Below are 19999 nucleotides of genomic sequence, written 5' to 3'. Positions count from 1 at the left end.
TTTTTCTTTCTTTCTTTTTTTTTTTTTTTTTGAGACAGTTTAACTCTGTCCTCCAGGCTGGAGTGCAGTAGCGCGATCTCAGCTCACTGCAACCTCTGCCTCCTGGGTTCAAGCAATTCTCGTACCTCAACCTCCCGAGTAGCTGGGATTACAGGCGCCTGCCACCAAGCTCGGCTAACTTTTGTATTATTAGTGGAGACGGGGTTTCACCATGTTAGCCAGACTGGTCTCGAACTCCTGATCTCAGGTGATCTGCTCGCCTTGGGCTCCCAAAGTGCAGGGATTACAGGTGTGAGCTACCGTGCCCAGCCTCAACTGGCTTTTTGATTTCATGTATATAATAAAACACATCACAAGACAGCCACTCTAACAAAAATGGATGAAGAAATGGATAAAATTCCTTAGCAATAAATTGTAACAAAAACAAATTAATTGTAAAGTGTTATTTTAAAAAATTTGAAAGTTGAAAATCTTTGTACTACTGTAGGACTAGGGGAGGGGTTGTCAATACAGACTTAGAACATTTCTATTTGGGTGAGGAAAGAAAGATATAACCAGATGGAACTGAAAGAATTCAGAAGAAGCTTGTATGCCAGAGAAAACCAGAGCAGTTGCTCAGAAAGTATTTCTTGAAATCCTCCGTTTTACTATTTATACATGCCTGGTAACCCAGCTACAACTGCAGCGACGCTGTCACTCAATTCCCACAGAAGACAGCCATTGATTTTTTTGATCTGAAAGCTAGCAGATCAGTCTTAGGCCACCAGTCTTTCTTAATTCTCCAACCATAACAACAAATCATTTAGTCTGCCCTTTTTAAGTTGATGCACGTGCGTGTAAAACCAGACGTTTACATGTCTAGGTTGCTTTCTCATTGCTTCCATAACTCAAAAAAATAGGCTTTTATTTAAAAATAGAACTTGTAGGCCGGGCACGGTGGCTCAAGCCTGTAATTCCAGCACTTTGGGAGGCCGAGGTGGGTGGATCACAAGGTCAGGAGATCGAGACCATCCTGGCTAACACGGTGAAACCCCGTCTCTACTAAAAATATTTAAAAAATTAGCTGGGCGTGGTGGCCGGCGCCTGTAGTCCCAGCTACTCGGGAGGCTGAGGCAGGAGAATGGCGTGAACCTGGGAGGTGGAGTTTGCAGTGAGCCGAGATCGCGCCACTGCACTCCAGCCTGGGCGACAGAGCGAGACTCTGCGTCAAAAAAAAAAAAAAAAAAAAAATAGAATTTGTAAAATGAGGCCGGGCGCGGTGGCTCATGCCTGTAATTCCAGCACTTTGGAAGGCGGAGGCGGGCAGATCACGAGGTCAGGAGATCGAGACTATCCTGGCCAACACGATGAAACCCCATCTCTACTAAAAATACAAAAACTTAGCCGGGTGTGGTGGCAGGTGCCTGTGGTCCCAGCTACTCAGGAGGCTGAGGCAGGAGAATGGCGCGAACCCGGGAGGCAGAGCTTGCAGTGCGCAGAGATCGCGCCACTGCACACTCCAGCCTGGGCGACAGAGCGAGTGAAAGGGTGGTGGCGGGCACCTGTAGTTCCAGCTACTCAGGAGGATGAGGCAGGAGAACGGCATGAATTCAGGAGGTGGAGCTTGTAGTGAGCCGAGATCACACCACTGCACTCCAGCCAGGGCAAAAGAGCAAGACTCTGTCTCAAAAAAAAAAAAAGAAAAATATTTTTTAAATAAAAGATTATCAGTTAGCAATTACTGTCTCATTAAAATGTATGTATTTGTCATTTTTTTGTATTTGCCTATGCATATTTGTACTGTCACAACTGTATTCAGTGTTTCCACAATTTTGAATTGTTCGTCAATTAATATTACGCTATACATATTTCTAAGGTATTTTCATAGTATCAGTATTATAAATAAAGACTTTGACTTTTATGTAATCTTAATATGGTGTGGGGTTAGGATAAAATTTACATTTTTTTAATTGAGATTTTTTTATATGTTCCAGAAAAATGTGTAAAGCATGGGCATTAATTACTACTTCAAAGTTTGAAAAAAAAAAAATGGATGTATTGAGTAACGTATTTTGGGAATTGAATTGACTAAAAGAATCTCAATTTTTCCTGAGTTATTGGTCATTTAAAACTTTTCTTGTTTATGAACTTTTAATTTGTGTGGAAAATGCCAATTTATTTAAATACACCTTCACATATAGTATATTGCTAAACAATTGTGCATAGTATTTCATTTTATTTTTTAAAACCTTTTTTGTTTAATAAATATTTATGACTGTATCCTGCCTTTGTAATTTCCAACTTTAATTTGTATTGATTTTTGCTTGTTTAATTTATTATTGCTTTAAAAGAGTCAACTCATTTACTTTTCAACTTTTGACTTTTTTTGTTTTATTTTTACTATTTTTTTCAATTATCTGTATTTGAACAACCTGATTTCTTTTCCTTTCTCAAAAAATAAACATTCACAAAGCTCTGAATTACTTTCACGTTCTGCTCTGGTCACAATAGTTAGATGTTGATATGTAGTTTCTTCATTTTCTTTTTTTTCTTTTGCAACAGGGGGTCCCCACTGTTGCCCAGGCTGGGTGCAGTGGCACGATCATGGCTCACTGCAGCCTCCATCTCCTGGGCTCAAGCAGTCCTCCCACCTGAGCTCCCCAAGTAGCTCTTTTTAAAATGGCTTTTACTTTTGTCCATTAAGATGGTTTTGACCCCACTTCTAGACATCCTACCAGCAAGAGTCCCAACTGGAAAACCAGTGAGGGATAAGGGAGTGGGAATACTGAGGCGGGGGTGGGTAGGGAAGAAAGCACTATCTTGGTGTGGGGGACATGGTGCTTAGGGACCAGTGCCGGAACATTTAGGATGATTGGATATTTCGGAATTAAAACTGGACTCTTTTCCGGATGCCAAAGAGGCAAATGTGGAATGTCAGGATATCACCTGTCATTATACGGATACAGTTCAAAGCAGAACCTTCCTGCAAACATTTAGGGATATGAGGCATAGATATTTGTGCTTTGTTTTCGGTTTTTTGGAGGTTGGCGAATGGAGTCTGGCTCTGCACCTAGGCTGGAGTGCAGTGGCGCTATCTCTGCTCACTGCAACCTCTGCCGCCCAGCTCACTGCAACCTTTGCCTCCAGGGTTCAAGAGATCCTCCCGCATTCAAGACATCCTCCCGCCTCAGCTTCCTGAGTAGCTGGGATTACTAGCATGCGCCACCATGCCCAGCTAATTTTTGTACATTTAGTAGAGGCGGAGTTTCACCATATTGGTGAGGCTAGTCTGGAAATCCTGACCTCAAGTGATCTGCCCACCTAGGCCTCCCAAAGTGCTGGGATTACAGGTGTGAGCCACAGCGCCTGGCCTGTTTTGGGTTCTTTTCTTCTCTTTTTGAAAGTGCAAAAGTTGTTAGGAATTGAATAGTTTCGCCTAAAGGAGCCTCTACCTGCAGAGAAGCTTAGGCTTGCAACCAGTGAGAAAGCGGCTTATGCTAATTGGTATATAGCCTGGGCAACAGCATAAAAACTCTGCCTCAAAAAAAAAAAAAAAATGAAAGTATCGTAAATTATGAAAGACAGAATAAGCATCTTCAACAATAAAAAATGAAAAATAATAGAAACTATACTCCATAATTACAAAACAATAACTCTTAGGTTGTTAAAATATTTTGTTACAATGTTATATTGTAAATAAGACACCCTCGGTATAGATGCAGAAAAGATTATATTAGTATAGGAAACAGCTGTGATTGTAGATATATAAACTAGAGAAATGCTAATCAGAAATAGGTTTATCAATTAGAAGAGAGAAGAAATTGAGTAAATGTAGAGTCTATAATTTAAAAATATACAATTTTTAAATTAAATACATTTATTCAAATATAAAAATAAAAATTTATAAATATGCCAAAAGAAATATTGCTTGTTTATAATCAGGTTCACAGGAACTAACAGAGTAATTAGATGAGACAGTGTGCAAATAATTATGTTATTTTAGTAAAAATATCTAACACTGTACCTTCCAAATTAAAAATATACTTCTTTTTTAAAGGTCAACAAAAAAATTGTTGTGCTTCACATTTTTAAAATTTATCATTCTTGTAGTATAGTTTGAAGTTAGGTAGTGTGAAGCCTCCAGCTTTGTTCTTTCTGCTCAGGATTGTCTTAGCTATACTGGCTCTTTTTTGGTTCCGTAAGAAATTTAAAGTAGTTTTTTCTAATTCTGTGAAGAAAGTCAATGGTAGCTTGATGGGGATAGCACTGAATCTATAAATTACTTTGGGCAGTATGGCCATTTTCACGATATTGATCCTTCCTATTCATGAGCATTGTTTGTGTCCTCTCTTACTTCCTTGAGCAGTGGTTTATAGTTCTCCTTGAAGAGGTCTTTCACATCCCTTATAAGTTGTATTCCTAGGTATTTTTTTCTTTCTTTCTTTTTTTTTTTTTTGAGACGGAGTCTCGCTCTGTCGCCCGGGCTGGAGTGCAGTGGCTGGATCTCAGCTCACTGCAAGCTCTGCCTTCCGGGTTTACACCATTCTCCTGCCTCAGCCTCCCGAGTAGCTGGGACTACAGGCACCAGCCACCTCGCCCGGCTAGCTTTTTGTATTTTTTAGTAGAGACGGGGTTTCACCGTGTTAGCCAGGATGGTCTCGAACTCCTGACCTCGTGATCCGACCGTCTTGGCCTCCCAAAGTGCTGGGATTACAGGCTTGAGCCACCGTGCCCCGCCGGTATTTTATTCTCTTTGTAGCAATTGTGAATGGGAGTTCACTCATGATTTGGATTGCTATTTTTGGTGTATAAGAATGCTTGAGATTTTTTGCACACTGATTTTGTATCCTAAGACTTTGCTGAAGTTGCTTATCAGCTTAAGGAGATTTTGGGCTGAGACGATGGGGTTTTCTAAATATACAATCATGTTATCTGCAAACAGAGACGATTTGACTTCCTCTCTTCCTATTTGAATACCCTTTATTTCTTTCTCTTGCCTGATTGCCTTGGCCAGAACTTCCAACACTATGTTGAATAGGCGTGGTGAGAGAGGGCATCCTTGTCTTGTGTCAGTTTTCAAATGGAATGCTCCCAGCTTTTGCCCATTCAGTATGATATTGGCTGTGGGTTGGTCATAAATAGCTTTTATTATTTTGAGATACATCACTCATAAGTGGGAGTTGAACAATGAGAACACACGGACACGAAGTGGAACACCACATACTGGAGCCTGTCTGGGGGTGGGGGAGTACAGGAGGGATAGCATTAGGAGAAATACCTAATGTAGATGATGGGTTGATGGGTGCAACAAACCACCATGGTACGTGTATACCTATGTAACAAACCTGCATGTTCTGCACATGTATCCCAGAACTTAAAGTATAATAAAAATAAATAAAATAAAATAAAATTTATCCTCCAAGTGAAATTACTATAAGAAGATACATCTAACCTATAAGTAAATAATCTACTGTTTGGAAAAGTTAACAAACTTCTCAACACACAATAGAATTAAAGGAAGACAGGGTGGGTTCGGTGGCTCATGTCTGTAATCCCAGCACTTTGGGAGGCCAAGGCTGGCAGATCACAAGCTCAAGAAATTGAGACCATCCTGGCCAACATGGTGAAACCCCATCTCTACTGAATATACAAAAATTAGCTCGGTGTGGTGGCATTAGCCTGTAGTCCCAGCTACTCGGGAGGCTGAGGCAGGAGAAACGCTTGAACCCAGGAGGCGGAGGTTGCCAGGAGCCAAAATCCTGCCACTGCACTGCAGCAGGAAATTAATAACAAAAGAGAGAGAGATAGTATGGGGGTGGGGAGTGTGTATGTGTGTGTGTGTGTGTGTGTGTCTGTGTGTGTGTGTATGTGAGTGTGAGAGAGAGAGAAAGAGAGATTATCTCTGCTGCTTCTGTGGAAAAGCAGCCCCACCTCCTCCTGCTGATCAGGGTATATTAATCTGCCCCAATGGTGATGTATTTCTTGTCTTTTGGTTACTGGACCCAAGGAATCTAAAGCCCCCCAACAGATAATCTTCTTTAGAGAGCAGGACTTGCCTGCCTTCCAGATCCCAGAGCTGCAGGGATGAGAATCACAGAAAACCTTAGAAGATTATTGGGCGCATTTGTAACTGGGGACACTACTGTTGCTACCTCTTATTTTCCTGTAGATTCTTCCTATGGAGGAAGAACTACTATATAAAGATCTGTGACTGAATATGTATAAAAGATGATGCCTCCTGCTTTCAGAATGTCTCCTTTGGCATAGTGCCGCCCCTGCATCTTGAGAATGTTTCCCCAGGGCTCCATCATGAGTCCAACTGCTTCTTTTTTGTTTTTTTTTTTTTTTTTTTTTTTTTTTTTAGACAGAGTCTCCATCCGCGGCCAGGCCGGAGTGCAGTGCCTCAGCTACAACCTCCGGCTCCCAGGTTCAAGTGATCCTTCTGCCTCAGCCTCTGGAGTAGCTGGGACTGCTGGTGCCCACAACCATACCCCGCTAATTTTTGTATTTTTAGTAGAGACGGGGTTTCACCTTGTTGGCCAGGATGGTCTTGATCTGTTGACCTCGTGATCCACCCGCCTCGGCCTCCCAAAGTACTGGGATTACAGGTGTCAGCCACCGGGCCCGGTCAAATTAAGACTATATATATATATATAGATTTTTTTCTTGAAACCTACAGGGATTTAAGAATCATTAGTATATTGAGCGGGAAGAAACAAGATGGTGGCTGAAGGTGATCCAGAGTAGGGCCCCAGCGATTCGGATTGAGCCTTCTCCCTCCACCCGCCCGGCCCCTCGGGCCTCCCTACCCGGCCCACCGCCCCCACTGCGCCCGCCCCTCCCAGCCCGCTTTCCCTTCTCCCCGCGCCTCGGCTCCAACCTGAGGAGCCGGCGGGCCCGGCCGCCCAGGTAGCCCAGCGGCTCCCGCTGCGGAGCGCTGCGCCGTCGCCCGGCAGCCGCCTCAGCCGCCGCCGGCGTCCGAACCCATCCGGGGCTCCGCTCGCGGTAACGCGGTAGCAGCCGGGGCAGGTGGGCCGCCGCCAGGCTAACGTGGCGCCCAAGACGCGGCTGAGCTCGCCCAGGGTGGTCAGCAGTAGCCACAGGAAGCCGCCGCCACCAGCAGCCCCCAGCCCCAGCGTCCCGGGCCGGCGGGGAGCGGGGCGACGAGGCGGGGACAGCCACCTGGCCTGGAGGGCTGTCGACAAAGTGGTATACGATGACCTCGAGAGCGAGGAGGAGGGAGGACGGTGACGCCGAGGAGACCCAGGAATGTGAGGACAACTAGGAGGATGAGAGGGAGGACAACCACGATGACTCCGATTACCTGGAGGAGTTGGAAGAGGACGACGACGAGCCAGTTGCTGCAGGGAAAGCAGCTTCAGGAGCTATAGTACCTACAGCAGCACTCCAGGCTGGAATGCAATGTTGCGATCTCGGCTCAGGGCAGCCTCTGCCTCTCAGGTTCAGGAGATTCTCCTGCTTCAGCCTCCTGAGTAGCTGGGATTACAGGTCAGTTGCTCTCCCTGGAAGGAAGAGTACTCTCGGATTTCACTTTGAAGGAGGAAGAGTTCAGGCTGCCAGAACTGGACTAGCACTTTTGAATATCCCCAAGAGAGGTCCCGTGACTTCCTTGGGAAGCTCTACCTTGCCCCCACCCAACCCTACCCCACTACAGCAGGCCGCTGGAGTCCTGGGACCACCCGGGTCTGCGGCCCAAATCCTCCCTCACGAAGGGGAGGGGAGGGGTATTTCCGCGAGGAGGGGTGGGAAGGGGTGCTTGGGCGCGATTGTGACATCAGATTGCCATGGTGACATGGAGCAGATCTAGACCGGAGCCTAATAAAGGTGGCATAAATAAAGGTGTCATAAAGACAGAGCGGGGCACACGCTTATAAGGGGCACAAGGGTCTTGGGGCTGCCAGAATGGCTGCCGCTGATTGTGGGGCGCCAGCATGTGTCATGTCCGGTTGCGTTTGTGGGGCCCACGGCCCCTCCTCACGTGGCAACTATTGTGGCTACTAGTCAAGGAAGTTCAGCCTCTGGAGTGGGTCAAGGACTCGCTCCAGCTGACCTCTAACTCCCCCCTCCCCCGCCACTCCTGGGGCCGCCTGAGCCCTGGTCTTCCCGCTCCTCCCATCTCCCATGGGAATCTCCCCATGCGCCTACTCCTCTGGCAGACTCCGGGGACTTGGATTACCTGGGGCCCTCTGCTTCCTGGCAGATGTCAGCCCCACCCCAGGAATGGTCTGAAAATTTGGTTCCATACCTGGACATGGATTCAGCTGGAGAGCTGCCCCTGGGGTCAGAGCAGTTCTGGGCTGCACACCAGGATTTAAATGACAAGCTGACTCCACAAGAAAGGCTCCCAGAGGTGGTTCCAATGGTGAATGGGAATCAGAACCAGACCCTAGTTCAGCCTCCTCGCCTCAAAAGTAAGTTTCAAACTGCAGATCTAGATCAGGATGCAGGTCATCAGGCAGATGAAATACTTGTTCCACTAGACAGTAAGGTTTCAAAACCAACCAAATTTATTGTTTCACCCAAGAACCTCAAGAAAGATCTAGCTCAGCGTTGGAGCCTTGCTAAGACTGTTGGAATTCCACACCAATTATCCAAATCTCAGCATCAGAAACAGACTTTGCAGGCTGAATATTCGAGTATAGACACACTGTATCCCGGCAGCTGCCTCCAGAACTCCGGGTTAACTTGGATGAGCCTCCAGGGCTCCCTGAGCAAGTTGGACTTTCTCAATTCCATCTAGAGCCTGAAACTCAACATCCAGAGACCCTTGAAGACATCCAGTCCTCTTCACTCCAGCAAGAAGCCCCAGCGCAGCTTCCACAGCTCCCTGAGGAGGAAGAACCTTCTTCAACCCAGCAGGAGGCCCCAGTTCGGCCTCCAGAGTACTCTATGGAGAGTCAAGCTCAAACTCTACCGAATCATGAGGTGACAGTTCAACCTCCAGGTGAGGATCAAGCTCATTATAACCTGCCCAACATTACAGTTAAACCTGCAGATGTGGAGGTTACCATAACTTCAGAGCCTACCAATGAGACAGAATCTTCCCAAGCCCAGCAGGAGGCCCCAATTCAGTTTCCAGAGGAGGTGGAACATTCTGCGACCCACCAGGAGGAGCCTCCAGGTCCTCCTATGGAGCATGAACTTTCCATCAGTGAGCAGGAGCAGCCAGCTCAGCCTTCGGAGTCTTCTGGGGAGGTTGAATCTTCTCAGACCCAGCAGGAGACCTCAGCTTAGCCTCCAGAAGAGATGGCACCTTCTGCAAACCAAGAGGAAGCCCCAACTGAGCCTCCAGGTCCTCCAACAGAGCCTGAACTTTCCCCCAGTGAGCAGGAGCAGCCAGGTCAGCCTTCTGAGTCTTCTGGGTAGGTTGAATCTTCTCAGACCCAGCAGGAGACCCCAGCTCAGCCTCCAGAACATCATGAAGTCACAGTTTCAACTCCAGGTCACCATCAGACTCAGCATTCAGATTTGCCCAATGTCTCTGTTAAGCCTCCAGACATGCAGCTCACCATAGGAACAGAGCCTAGTGAAGAGGTGGGAACTTCTGCAGTCCACCAGGAGGCTACAGCTCAGCTCTCAGGGCCAGGTAATGATGTAGAACCTCCTGCTATCCAGCATGGGGGCCCACCTCTGCCTCCAGAGTCATTGGAAGAGGCTTTACCTTTAGCAATTCAACAAGAGACTTCAGTTCAATTTCCGGAACCTATTAATAATGAGAATCCCTCTCCGACCCAGCAGGAGGCTGCAGCTGAGCATCCACAGACCGCTGAGGAGGGTCCAGCTCAGACTCCAGAGCTCCCTAATGTAGCTGTAGCCCAACCTCCAGAACATTCAAACCTGACTCAAGCCACAGTTCAACCTTTGGACCGGGGGCTTACCATCACTACAGAATCCACAACAGAGGTTGAACTTTCTCCTACCATGCAGGAGACCCCAACTCAGCATCCTACAAAATTTGTACCCCAACTTCCAGTATATCAAGAGGTAACAATTCCAACACCAGGTCAAGATCAAGCTCAGCATCCAATGTCACCCAGCGTTACAGTTCAACCTTTGGACCTGGGACTTACCATCACTCCAGAACCCACTACAGAGACTGGACATTCTACACCCCTGAAGAAGACTATAGTTCCTCCCAAGCACCCTAAAGTGACACTTTCACATCCAGACCAGGTTCAGACTCAGCATTCAAACCTGACTCAAGCCACAGTTCAACCTTTGGATCTGGGGCTTACCATCACTCCAGAATCCATGACAGACTTTGAACCTTCTACAGCCCTGACGACTACAGCTCCTCCTCCAGAACTCCCTGAGGTGACACTTCCACCTTGAGACAAGGGTCAGGCTCAGCATTCAAACCTCTGGACCTGGAGCTTACCATAACTACAGAACCTAATGCAGAGGTTAAACTGCCTCCAACCATGGAGAAGACCTCAACACAGCCTCCAGACCTGGGGCTTGCCATCACTCCAGAGCCCACTACAGAGATTGGACATTCTATAGCCCTGAAGAAGACTACAGTTCCTTGTCCAGACCAGGTTCAGACTCTGCATCGAAAACTGACTGAAGTCACAGGTCCACCTACTGAGCTAGAACCTACTCAGGATTCATTGGTTCTGTCTGAAAGTTATGCCCAAAATAAGGCTTTAACTGCACCAGAGGAACAAAAGGCCTCTGCAAGCACCAACACATGTGAGCTCTGTACCTGCGGAGATGAGACGCTGTTGTGTATTGATCTCAGCCCAAAACAGAGGCTCTGCCAAGTGCCTGTGCTAGAGCCCAACACCTACAATGGCACCTTCACCATCTTAAATTTCCAAGGAAACTATATTTCTTAAATTGATGGAAATGTATGGAAAGCATACAGTTGGACCGAGAAACTAATTCTCAATTAAAATTATTTGACTGAATTACATAAGGATTCATTGAAGGCCTGCTATCCCTCCAGTATCTAGATTTATCCTGCAATAAAATACAGTCTATTGAAAGACATACATTTGAACCACTACCATTTTTGCAGTTTATAAATCTTGGTTGCAATTTACTTACAGAACTGAGCTTTGGAACATTTCAGGCCTGGCACAGAATGCAGTTCTTACACAAGTTAATTCTCAATCGCAATCCTCTGACAACTGTTGAAGATCCATATCTCTTTAAACTGCCAGCATTAAAATATCTAGACATGGGAGCAATGCAAGTCCCATTTACAACAATTAAGAACATTCTCATGATGATTGTTGAACTGGAGAAACTGATCTTACCTAGCCATGTGGTCTGCTGCCTCTGCCATTTTACAAATAGCATTGAGGCTGTCTGCAAGACAGTCAAGCTGCACTGCAACAGTGCATGTCTGACAAACACCATACATTGTCCTGAAGGAGCATCTGTAGGGAATCCAGAAGGAGCATTCATGAAGGTGTTACAAGCCCCGAAGAAGCACACGAGCACTGAGCTGACTATTGAGCCGGAGACGGCCTCAGACAGCAACGGCATCAACTTGTCAGTCTTTGGGAGTGGACATCTAGACACCAATGACGAGAGGGATGTCATCAGTGCACTAAGTTACATCTTGCCTTATTTCTGAGCAGTAAATCTAGATGTGAAATCAATGTTGTTACCGTTCATTAAACTGCTTTCTTCAAATGTGCAAGATGGAGATAGGCCCCTGGGTATTTTTGAAAAACAGTACAAAGAGCCCCTCTCTTCAACCTGTATCCAACAACTCAACTTATGAAAATAAACTGAGAAAGCTGTATTTGCTGGAAAATATGTTAGATGCAGAAATACAAGAAAAAAATCGATGAAGTTAAAAGGGAACAAAAAACTTTCATGCTTATGCAGTCCAGCTTTCTAGGACAAATTTAAACGCCAAATATTTGAAAAGAAATTAGAAACTATCCAGCTACAGGAAAACAGCCTGGCAAAGATTCAAAGTGTAGGCAAAAACCTGCAGAGAGTGAACAGACTCCTCATGGGCCCAAAGAGCATCCAGAAAAGGCACTTGGAAGAGGTGGGAAAGCAGAGCATCAGGAGGGAAGATGGGCCCAGACATTTGCGGAGAACACTGCCAAAGAAAAAGGCTCGGGAGTCCAACCCAAGGGAGCTGAAACAGCCTCATATAGAGCAGGGGTCTGAGAAGTTAATGGGAAACACCGTCTATACCAAGCCTTCGTTCACCCAAGAGCATAAGGCAGCAGTCTCCTTTGTGCTGAAACTCTTCTCCATACCATGCCTTCTGCCTCCACCTCTGCAAAAGCCCTACCTCAGGTCAGAGACAGATCGAAAGACTTAACCTACACCATTTTCATTTTAGAAAATGCAAAGGCTAGAGTTAAAAATATGAAGACTGCTAAACCAATGGTACATTCCAGAAAAAAGTACCGCTTTCATAAAACTCGCTCCCGCATGACTCACAGAACACCCAAGGCCAAAAAAGAGTTCAAACTTCAGAAAGAAAAGTTATCTTGATAGACCGATGCTCGCAAAGAGGCCTCCGTTCTCTGCAGCGAAGAGCCTATGAATTCCCCTTCACAAGGGGCTTTTTCATCTTTAGGAGATCCGAGCCCTCGGGAAAATGCTCTTCTGGAAATATTTGCTCCTTCAGAACGTTTTATAGAAAACACTAATGTAAAAAACACAACTGTAAGAAATGCCTTTGAAGAAAACATTTTTATGGAAAACACTACTATGCCAGAAGGCACCATCTCTGAAAACACAAACTACAATCATCCTCCTGAGGCAGATTCCGCTGGGACTGCGTTCAACTTAGGGCCAACTATTACACAAACGGAGACAAAATGGGAATACAACAACGTGGGCACTGACCTGTCCCCCGAGCCCCAAAGCTTCAATTACTCATTGCTCTCGTCCCCAGGTGATCAGTTTGAAATTCAACTAACCCAGCAGCTACGGTCCCTCATCCCCAACAACAATGTGAGCAGGCTCATTTCTCATGCTATCTGGACCTTGAAGATGGACTGCTCTGAGACCCACGTGCAATTGACCTGTGCCAAGCTCATCTCCAGGACAGGCCTCCTGATGAAGCTTCTCAGTAAGCAGCAAGAAGGAAAGGTGTTCAAGGCAGAATGGATACGGAACAGTGGAAAACTGAGAACTATATCAACGAGAGCACGGAAGCCCAGAACGAACAGAAAGAGCAGAAGTCAAGTGAGCTCACAAAAGAAGTTCCAGGACATGGCTATAATAACAAACTCATCTTGGCAATATTTGTGACTGAAATACTAACAACTTTAATTCTAGTTTTCTGCCTCATTGAGGTTTATTCTCACCGAAGGTCATCACAAGAAGATGAAGGATTCTCAAAGGGCATTTTCAGATTTCTGCCATAGAGGAGATACTCTTCGCGAAGTGAGACTCAGGTTGGATCTTTCTCACTCAGACAGCCGCTCTGGCTTAAAGATATGTACAAACCTCTCAATGCCACAAGAGCAAATACCAGGCATGGAAGCTGCACAAGAAGTCATCTAATGAGGACAAGATCCTCAACAGGGACCCTGGGGACAGCGAAGCCCCAACAGAGAAAGGGGAGGAGAGTGAAGCCCTGCCATAGGAGGAGAACACAGAGTGACCCCAGCCCGCCTCAGGCCTCCTGCAAAAATACTTAGCATAAACAACAAGGGCCATCAGAAAGAAAAGCGGGACTGAAGCCAGCGGCCTACGAGTCCACAGAGGCAGCGAGCCGAGGAAGCACAGGGCCATGATTCCCTCCCGTGTTTCCCAGTCTAGTCACCCAGACCTGAAAACATATCCTCAGGGGGTGGAGATTTTACAATACCATTGTTCTTGGTGGAAAAAAAAATCATTAGTTTATTATATATTGTGCACTGACAGTGACATAGTAGACTTCTTGATCATCTTGAGAAGTCTACGAGACACTAAAAGAATAATCTACTTGTTCAGTTATCTTAACTTTCAATGTATCTGTTTTGTCTTTTTGTCTTAATTTTATGCATTGAACTGCAGTGATTCTAACTAAAGTGAATAATAATTCAAGAAGCTTAGGCTCTATTAAAAACACACACTCATGAATTCTCTATTTAACATGCCTCAATATAGGAATTTAGTCAAAAGTAAATATTTTCCACCTTTACGGTGGTTCTGCCATTTCCAAATTCTTCCTCCCAAGTGCTCTCAATTTTGTTGTGTTGCTTTTTTTAGAAAACATTATCACCACAGCCCTGTTTAAATTTAGGTAATGGCTCCCTAAAGCCTCCATGTTCACGTCTGAATTTCTGACATGGTGCCTCCAATTTTATTCCAAATTCTTTTTTTTTTTTTTGAGACGGAGTCTCGCTCTGTCACCCAGGCTAGAGTACAGTGGCGCGATCTCGGGCTCACTGCAAGCTCCGCCTCCTGGGTTCCCGCCATTCTCCTGCTTCAGCCTCCCAAGTAGCTGGGACTACAGGCACCCGCCACTACGCCCAGCTAATTTCTTTTTGTATTTTTAGTAGAGACGGGGTTTCACCGTGTTAGCCAGGATGGTCTCGATCTCCTGACCTCATGATCCGCCCACCTCGGCCTCCCAAAGTGCTGGGATTACAGGTGTGAGCCACCGTGCCCGGCCTGAATTCTTATCTCACTAATATTTGTCATACCTTCTATGTTCCTTCCAAATCCTCTTTATCTCCCAAAACTCAGTTCCTCCTCTGCCTTTGCATGTGGTCTATATGGAATGCCTAACTTTTTTTTTGGTAGTGATAGGCCTTGCTCTACTGGCCAGGCTGGAGTGCAGTGGTGTGATCATAACTCACTGTAGCCTCAAACTCCTGGGTGCAAGCGATCCTCCTGCCCTGGCCTCCCAAAGTGCTCAGATTACAGATGTGAGACACTGCGCCCAGCCCACCTCTTTCCCACAGAATGTATCCTCCTTGTTCCTCAAGGTCAGTAAATATGCTTCCTCCTCTCTAGTCTTTTCTGGTTTTCTCCAAAAGCCAGGATCAGGAGTCACTATACCTCCTCTGTTTTCCCCAAGCATTTTATTAATAGATCTTTCATAGAATTCATTGCACTGTATGATATGCATTGGATTATATTGCATCATAGTGTTATATTACTGCATATTTTTCTCCACATTGTAAATTTCTTAAGGATAATTTCCTTTATTCATTTTATGTCCAACATTGTATTTCTTGTCATGTAATAAGCAATAAAATTTTGGTGACTTGAATGTGAGAAAACAAGAAGAAAAAAACAGACTTGAGGATTACACAGGTGTATGCCTTATTTTTCATTCTGCATAACTTCTGCCTGTATTTTATTGATAACCTTGGCCTTGAATATGTCTCATATTTCGGAGTAGGGTGTAGCAAATTAATCATCGAATTGCTTGTTTATACCATTCAATTTGATCATCACAATTTAGGTCTCTAGCAAGAAGAAAAAGAGGACTTTCACATAGGTGACAAATAAATAGGATACAAATAGGATCTGTTAATAATCGGAATCTGTTAAAAACAAGGTAATTTTTATAGTTTTGTGATAATAACAAAGTAAAATAAATTGTGTTCCTAGGGTTTACTTATAAATTAAACACACTATTACCACTTTATTTTCCAATTTCATCTCTTTAAGAAAAACAAGTATTACTTTAAAATGATCTATGAGTACAATTTTATATGGAAAGGGCAATAACATTACTTTCAATGCAAATAGAAGTTTATCATTGCAAGGGCAACTGTAAAAAAGACTTTTAATTCACAACAGGGTGTGTGACATAGGCCTTTAATATGGGGCCAATGTCGCTAAGAAGTTGAAAATACAGTATTACAAAATCAGCAGAAAACAAGCAACAAGAGAAAAGTGTCTGTCTTCTCTTCTTTGTCCAACATGTTTGGGTATTAGTATTGAAGGAGCTCTATAACAAGTGCAAATGATCTGTGAAATGAATCAGCTCTGCCCAGCATATACACAGAGACTATAAGGTTACTTATGTAAATATAGCTCTGCTGTGTTAATTGCTACAGGACTTAGACAGGTATGGCAGAAAGATGGCCTGATTTAGATGACCTAGACACTGATGTCACACTAAACTCTCAGAATTGGCTTCTTGGCTTTCCTCCCTGACAAGTGACTGAAATGGGGGTAGGGTTGAATTTTATGAAGATGTGACACCCCACCACACACACACAATTATTGTATTTCCTTCTTCCTGCCTGTGTTATGGCCTGCTAATGATACACTTTACTTGAATGAACTCATGTGCTCCAAATTTCCTATGGGATAGGGATTGATACTATTCACCATTTTAAGGAAATTACGGCTTGAAAAAACTAAATAATGTGGCAAGAAAGCTGGTAAGTTGCGAAGTCAGGGATGGTCCCAGGATTCTGTCTCTGGAGACTGTCCCTTCCACCCCATCACACGTGGCCGCTGATCATCCAGACAGATTTCCATGATGCACAGGATGGTGGGTGCAGTGGGGAGGCAAGACGTGTTTACTACACTCACATCTGTCATTTACCAGCAAATCAACCATGGAAAGCACCAGGGTTCTTAAATAAATGACCCCTGCTGGGACTCACCTTAGATAGCGGACATGTTGGAAGCAGCCTTGGCTCACACCCAGGCTTGGGGCCTCTGTGGAGACGGCGCATCTGCCCATTTGATGTAGCAGAGCCTCCCAGCACACGCAGTGGGCATGCCCTGCAGAGCACATTTTTCTCATTCCACAGAGCGTCGATTTTAAGACAGATCACCCTGAATTGCCCTTAAAGCTGAGGACAACGTGTCCATCCACTCACACATCACATAAGAGACAGAAACTTCATTCTCTCTCTCTCTGTGGGTGTGTGTGAAGACATTTCCGTTCCCTCTCTCTCCCGCCAAGGCACCTGCTTAGCACACTTTCCTGTTGCTTTTTCCTCCTGGGCAGTGCCCGTCCTCCTTGCCTGATTCAGATCCTTCCCTCGTACTGCTGTCCAATATTTATTGCTCAGCTAAGTATCAAAAAAGAGGAAATACAAAAATATTGAAGGCTACTACGTGCTAGGTAATTTCATTCTTTATTGGAGAAAACCAAATATTTCAGAGCCTGTTTCTTGACGGTGTCACACCGTGAACTGACGGCAAATCCAAACTGGACTTTGGGCCAAGATAACCCCAAACCCGCTCATTTTCCTCAATCCCATCAGAGATCACCCTAAAGAGGGCGATTTATTTTTAAACAACTGAAACATCTATAGGTCACATTTATTATTTTCCATTAAAAATGAAAAGGATTCTATTAAATCCAATAAGGGGGAAATGAGTATTTCTTCAATTTAGGTTTGTTCCTTTTATGGAATAAAATAATACGCGTTAGATGTCACTGCTTTTTAGCCACTCATACATTACCATTTGGAATTATTTAGTATTTACAACCCAAAGTTGGTTCTCTAATCTATTTCTCATCTTTGTGTGGTAATTTTACAAAATGTCCTCTTCACTTTTGAAGACAAAGAAATGTGAAACGTTCACGATCAAATGATTCCCCCTGTGTTGCATTAGACGAACCCGAAGCAAAGCCTCCGGAGGGCGCTGGAGAAGCCACAATTTCAGACACCGCCGCAGTCTCAAGACACCACTGAGCGACTGTCCCCTAAGCTGGAAGCGGATGTGGCATTTCGAAATAACACGAAACGCAACCGGCTAGGAAGCAGGACTTGGCGTAGCACCGCGGCTGCGTCCGCCGGACAGAGACGCCGAACCGGAAGAGCTAGCAGGAACACCGCCCACCGCTGGGAGGTGTCCGGAAGCGCGGCAGAGCGGGGGACTACATTTCCCATAAGCCCGCAGGGCAGGGCGAGGGGCGGGCGTCGGGGACATTACCGGACAGGCCTTGCCCGGCAATACCAAGGTAAATGCCGGCGCCGCGGCTCTGAGGGAAGAGTAACTTATGATCTGCGCCTATATTTTTACTAGTAACCCTCCTAACCCATCCCCGAACTGACAAAAACGACTCTTCCATCCGGGAGACTTTGGGATTTCCGGGCCCCAGGACTCCACCCCCAACAACCTAGTCAGTCCCCACACCAACGCTGGGCCTGGGGCACTTCCCAAATGCCTAAGGACGCTGGGGGTTGCGCTAGTAAGTTGAAGGCCCAGGGTACCCCCTATCTAGGATTGACGACCCATACTCTTATTCGCCCCTCCCTCCACGCCCAGTATCCTATTTTTATTTTTATTTTTAAATTATTGGTTTCTTAAATAGAGCCAGGGTATAGCCATATTGCCCAGGCTCGTCTTGAACTCCTGGCCTCAAGCGATCCTCCCCACTCGGCCTCTCAAAGTGTCGAGATTACAGGCGTGAGCCGCTGTGCCCAGCCGTCCCCAAGCCCAGTCTCCTATTAAATCCGGCGGGAGGTGCCTGGCTCCCTGGGGCTGGGTGGAAAGGGTAGTAGAGGGGAAGCTGCCCTCCGTCCCAGCCCAGTTTAGGAGCCGACGACCTCCCCTCTTCTTAGGCTGCTCCTCGGGCGTTCTTGGCTCAGGGCGGCGAAAACTGTCGAAGACCTGCGGGCCAAGGACTGCTGAACACCTCCATCCAAGGTCCCCAATGTTTTTCTCCATCTACCCTTTAGAGTGGTGTCACGATTGCCACTGGAGAGGCTAAGTGACTTGCCCTAGGTCACATAATTTAAATGACAGTACTGGAGTTTCGCACAGAACCTGCCCCGACTTAAAGCCCTTTGCTTAGGCCCCATTACCTTCCTCAAACCTTAACTTAGGAGAGTGCAGGCGCTGGGGACCGCAGAGTCATTTTTGTTGCCCAGCGGTGCCGTCGAGTGCAGCTTTGGGCCCAGGCGCAGAACCCAACGGCGCATCCCCAGCGCGCACTTCGTCCACCCGGCTGCTAGAGCGGACACATAGGTCCGGCCTCAGTTTCCCCCTGGTGAACAAAAGCGCGCACAGCGTGCTCCCCGCACCAAGCCGGAACTGTGGCCCCCTGGAAGGTTCTCTCTCCCCCTTTCCTCGCTTCCCGGACCCTCCTCTGGGGACAGACGGACCGCGCGCGTCCTCGCCGCGGCGGCGGGTCGAGTGGGTGGGGTTTGCTGCACTGCTGCTGCGGCGGCGACGCCAGTGGATCCTCCGGTGACTCTGGGGCGGGGCTGTGGGGAGGGCACGGACTGACAGACGGACTCCGGCGGAATGGGGGGTGTGGCTGCTCCGCCAGGGTCCCCAGGGTGGGAGAGCGGCTCCGCGGCCACCCGTGCCCGGACCCCCTCTGTCTTCTGCTAGACATGCTCTTCCTCTCGGTGAGTTGTTTTGCTGTCGTCGCGGGCCGGATTCATGGCCTTAGTCACGCCCCGGGGGAGGAGGAAGGAGCCTGGCCGCTTCGATCCGTGTGGCCTGGATAGGGCAGGGCAAAGGGGAACGAACTGACCCCCTTCGCTCCCGGGCCTCCTCCCTTTGGGGCATGTTGATCCGCGGCTGCACTCCATGTTCCAGTTTCATGCAGGCTCTTGGGAAAGCTGGTGCTGCTGCTGCCTGATTCCCGCCGACAGACCTTGGGACCGGGGCCGACGTTGGCAGCTGGAGATGGCGGACACGAGATCCGTGCACGAGACCAGGTTTGAAGCGGCAGTGAAGGTGATCCAGAGTTTGCCGAAGAATGGTACGTGCGCTGGGCCCCGGCTGGAGACGCCTCCTGCAGAGAGCCACGAAGCCCCGGCTTACCTCTTTTCACTTTTTGGTTCTGGTGTTATTTATTTAGCCAATTTTTTTTTCCCGTGTAGGAGCCATGTAGTGGAAGGGGAGCTATTGAATATGAATTAATTAACTTTTGATCTTCCAAACCAGAGAAAAATATAATATCCAGATTTTAAGTAGTGATTTTAAGTAGTTCATATTGTTGAAAACAAAAGTCTTGTCACTTAATGACTGCGGATTTGGGTATACTAAAAAAAAAAAATCCGGGCCAGGCGGGGTGGCTCACGCCTGTAATTCCAGCACTTTGGGAGGCCGAAGTGGGTGGATCACCTGAGGTCAGGAGTTCAGGACCAGC

At 46.5% G+C, this 19999-nt stretch overlaps 1 protein-coding gene and 1 pseudogene across 19 annotated transcripts in view; both read left to right on the top strand.

Annotated features, from left to right (window-relative positions):
- Window positions 1-7647: 7647 nt before the first annotated feature.
- LOC117082215 lies at window positions 7648-13806 on the top strand (annotated as a pseudogene). The gene has a single exon (XR_004436524.1). The product of XR_004436524.1 is annotated as a leucine-rich repeat-containing protein 37A3-like (transcript).
- A 3944-nt stretch (window positions 13807-17750) lies between these two features.
- Window positions 17751-19999, top strand: part of ACBD5 (acyl-CoA binding domain containing 5) — a 48744-nt gene continuing 46495 nt past the window's right edge. For 3 of the 18 annotated variants that reach the window (XM_033208862.1, XM_033208858.1, XM_033208849.1), the window contains exons 1-2: window positions 17766-17854; window positions 19444-19609. In XM_033208862.1, the coding sequence (XP_033064753.1) occupies window positions 19534-19609 (76 nt within the window). In that variant the 5' untranslated portion in view covers window positions 17766-17854; window positions 19444-19533. Of the gene's footprint in view, window positions 17855-18068; window positions 18086-18458; window positions 18544-18574; window positions 19251-19443; window positions 19610-19999 lie in introns of those variants that run through there. The other 15 variants (XM_033208857.1, XM_033208848.1, XM_033208859.1 and 12 more) reach the window with 11 other exon arrangements.

The sequence above is a fragment of the Trachypithecus francoisi genome, unplaced genomic scaffold (assembly GCF_009764315.1).
Source record: "Trachypithecus francoisi isolate TF-2019V2 unplaced genomic scaffold, Tfra_2.0 Lachesis_group9, whole genome shotgun sequence".
Classification (NCBI taxonomy): Eukaryota; Metazoa; Chordata; class Mammalia; order Primates; family Cercopithecidae; genus Trachypithecus; species Trachypithecus francoisi.
Note: the sequence above shows the minus strand (reverse complement) of the source record. Positions and strands in the feature narration are given on the sequence as shown.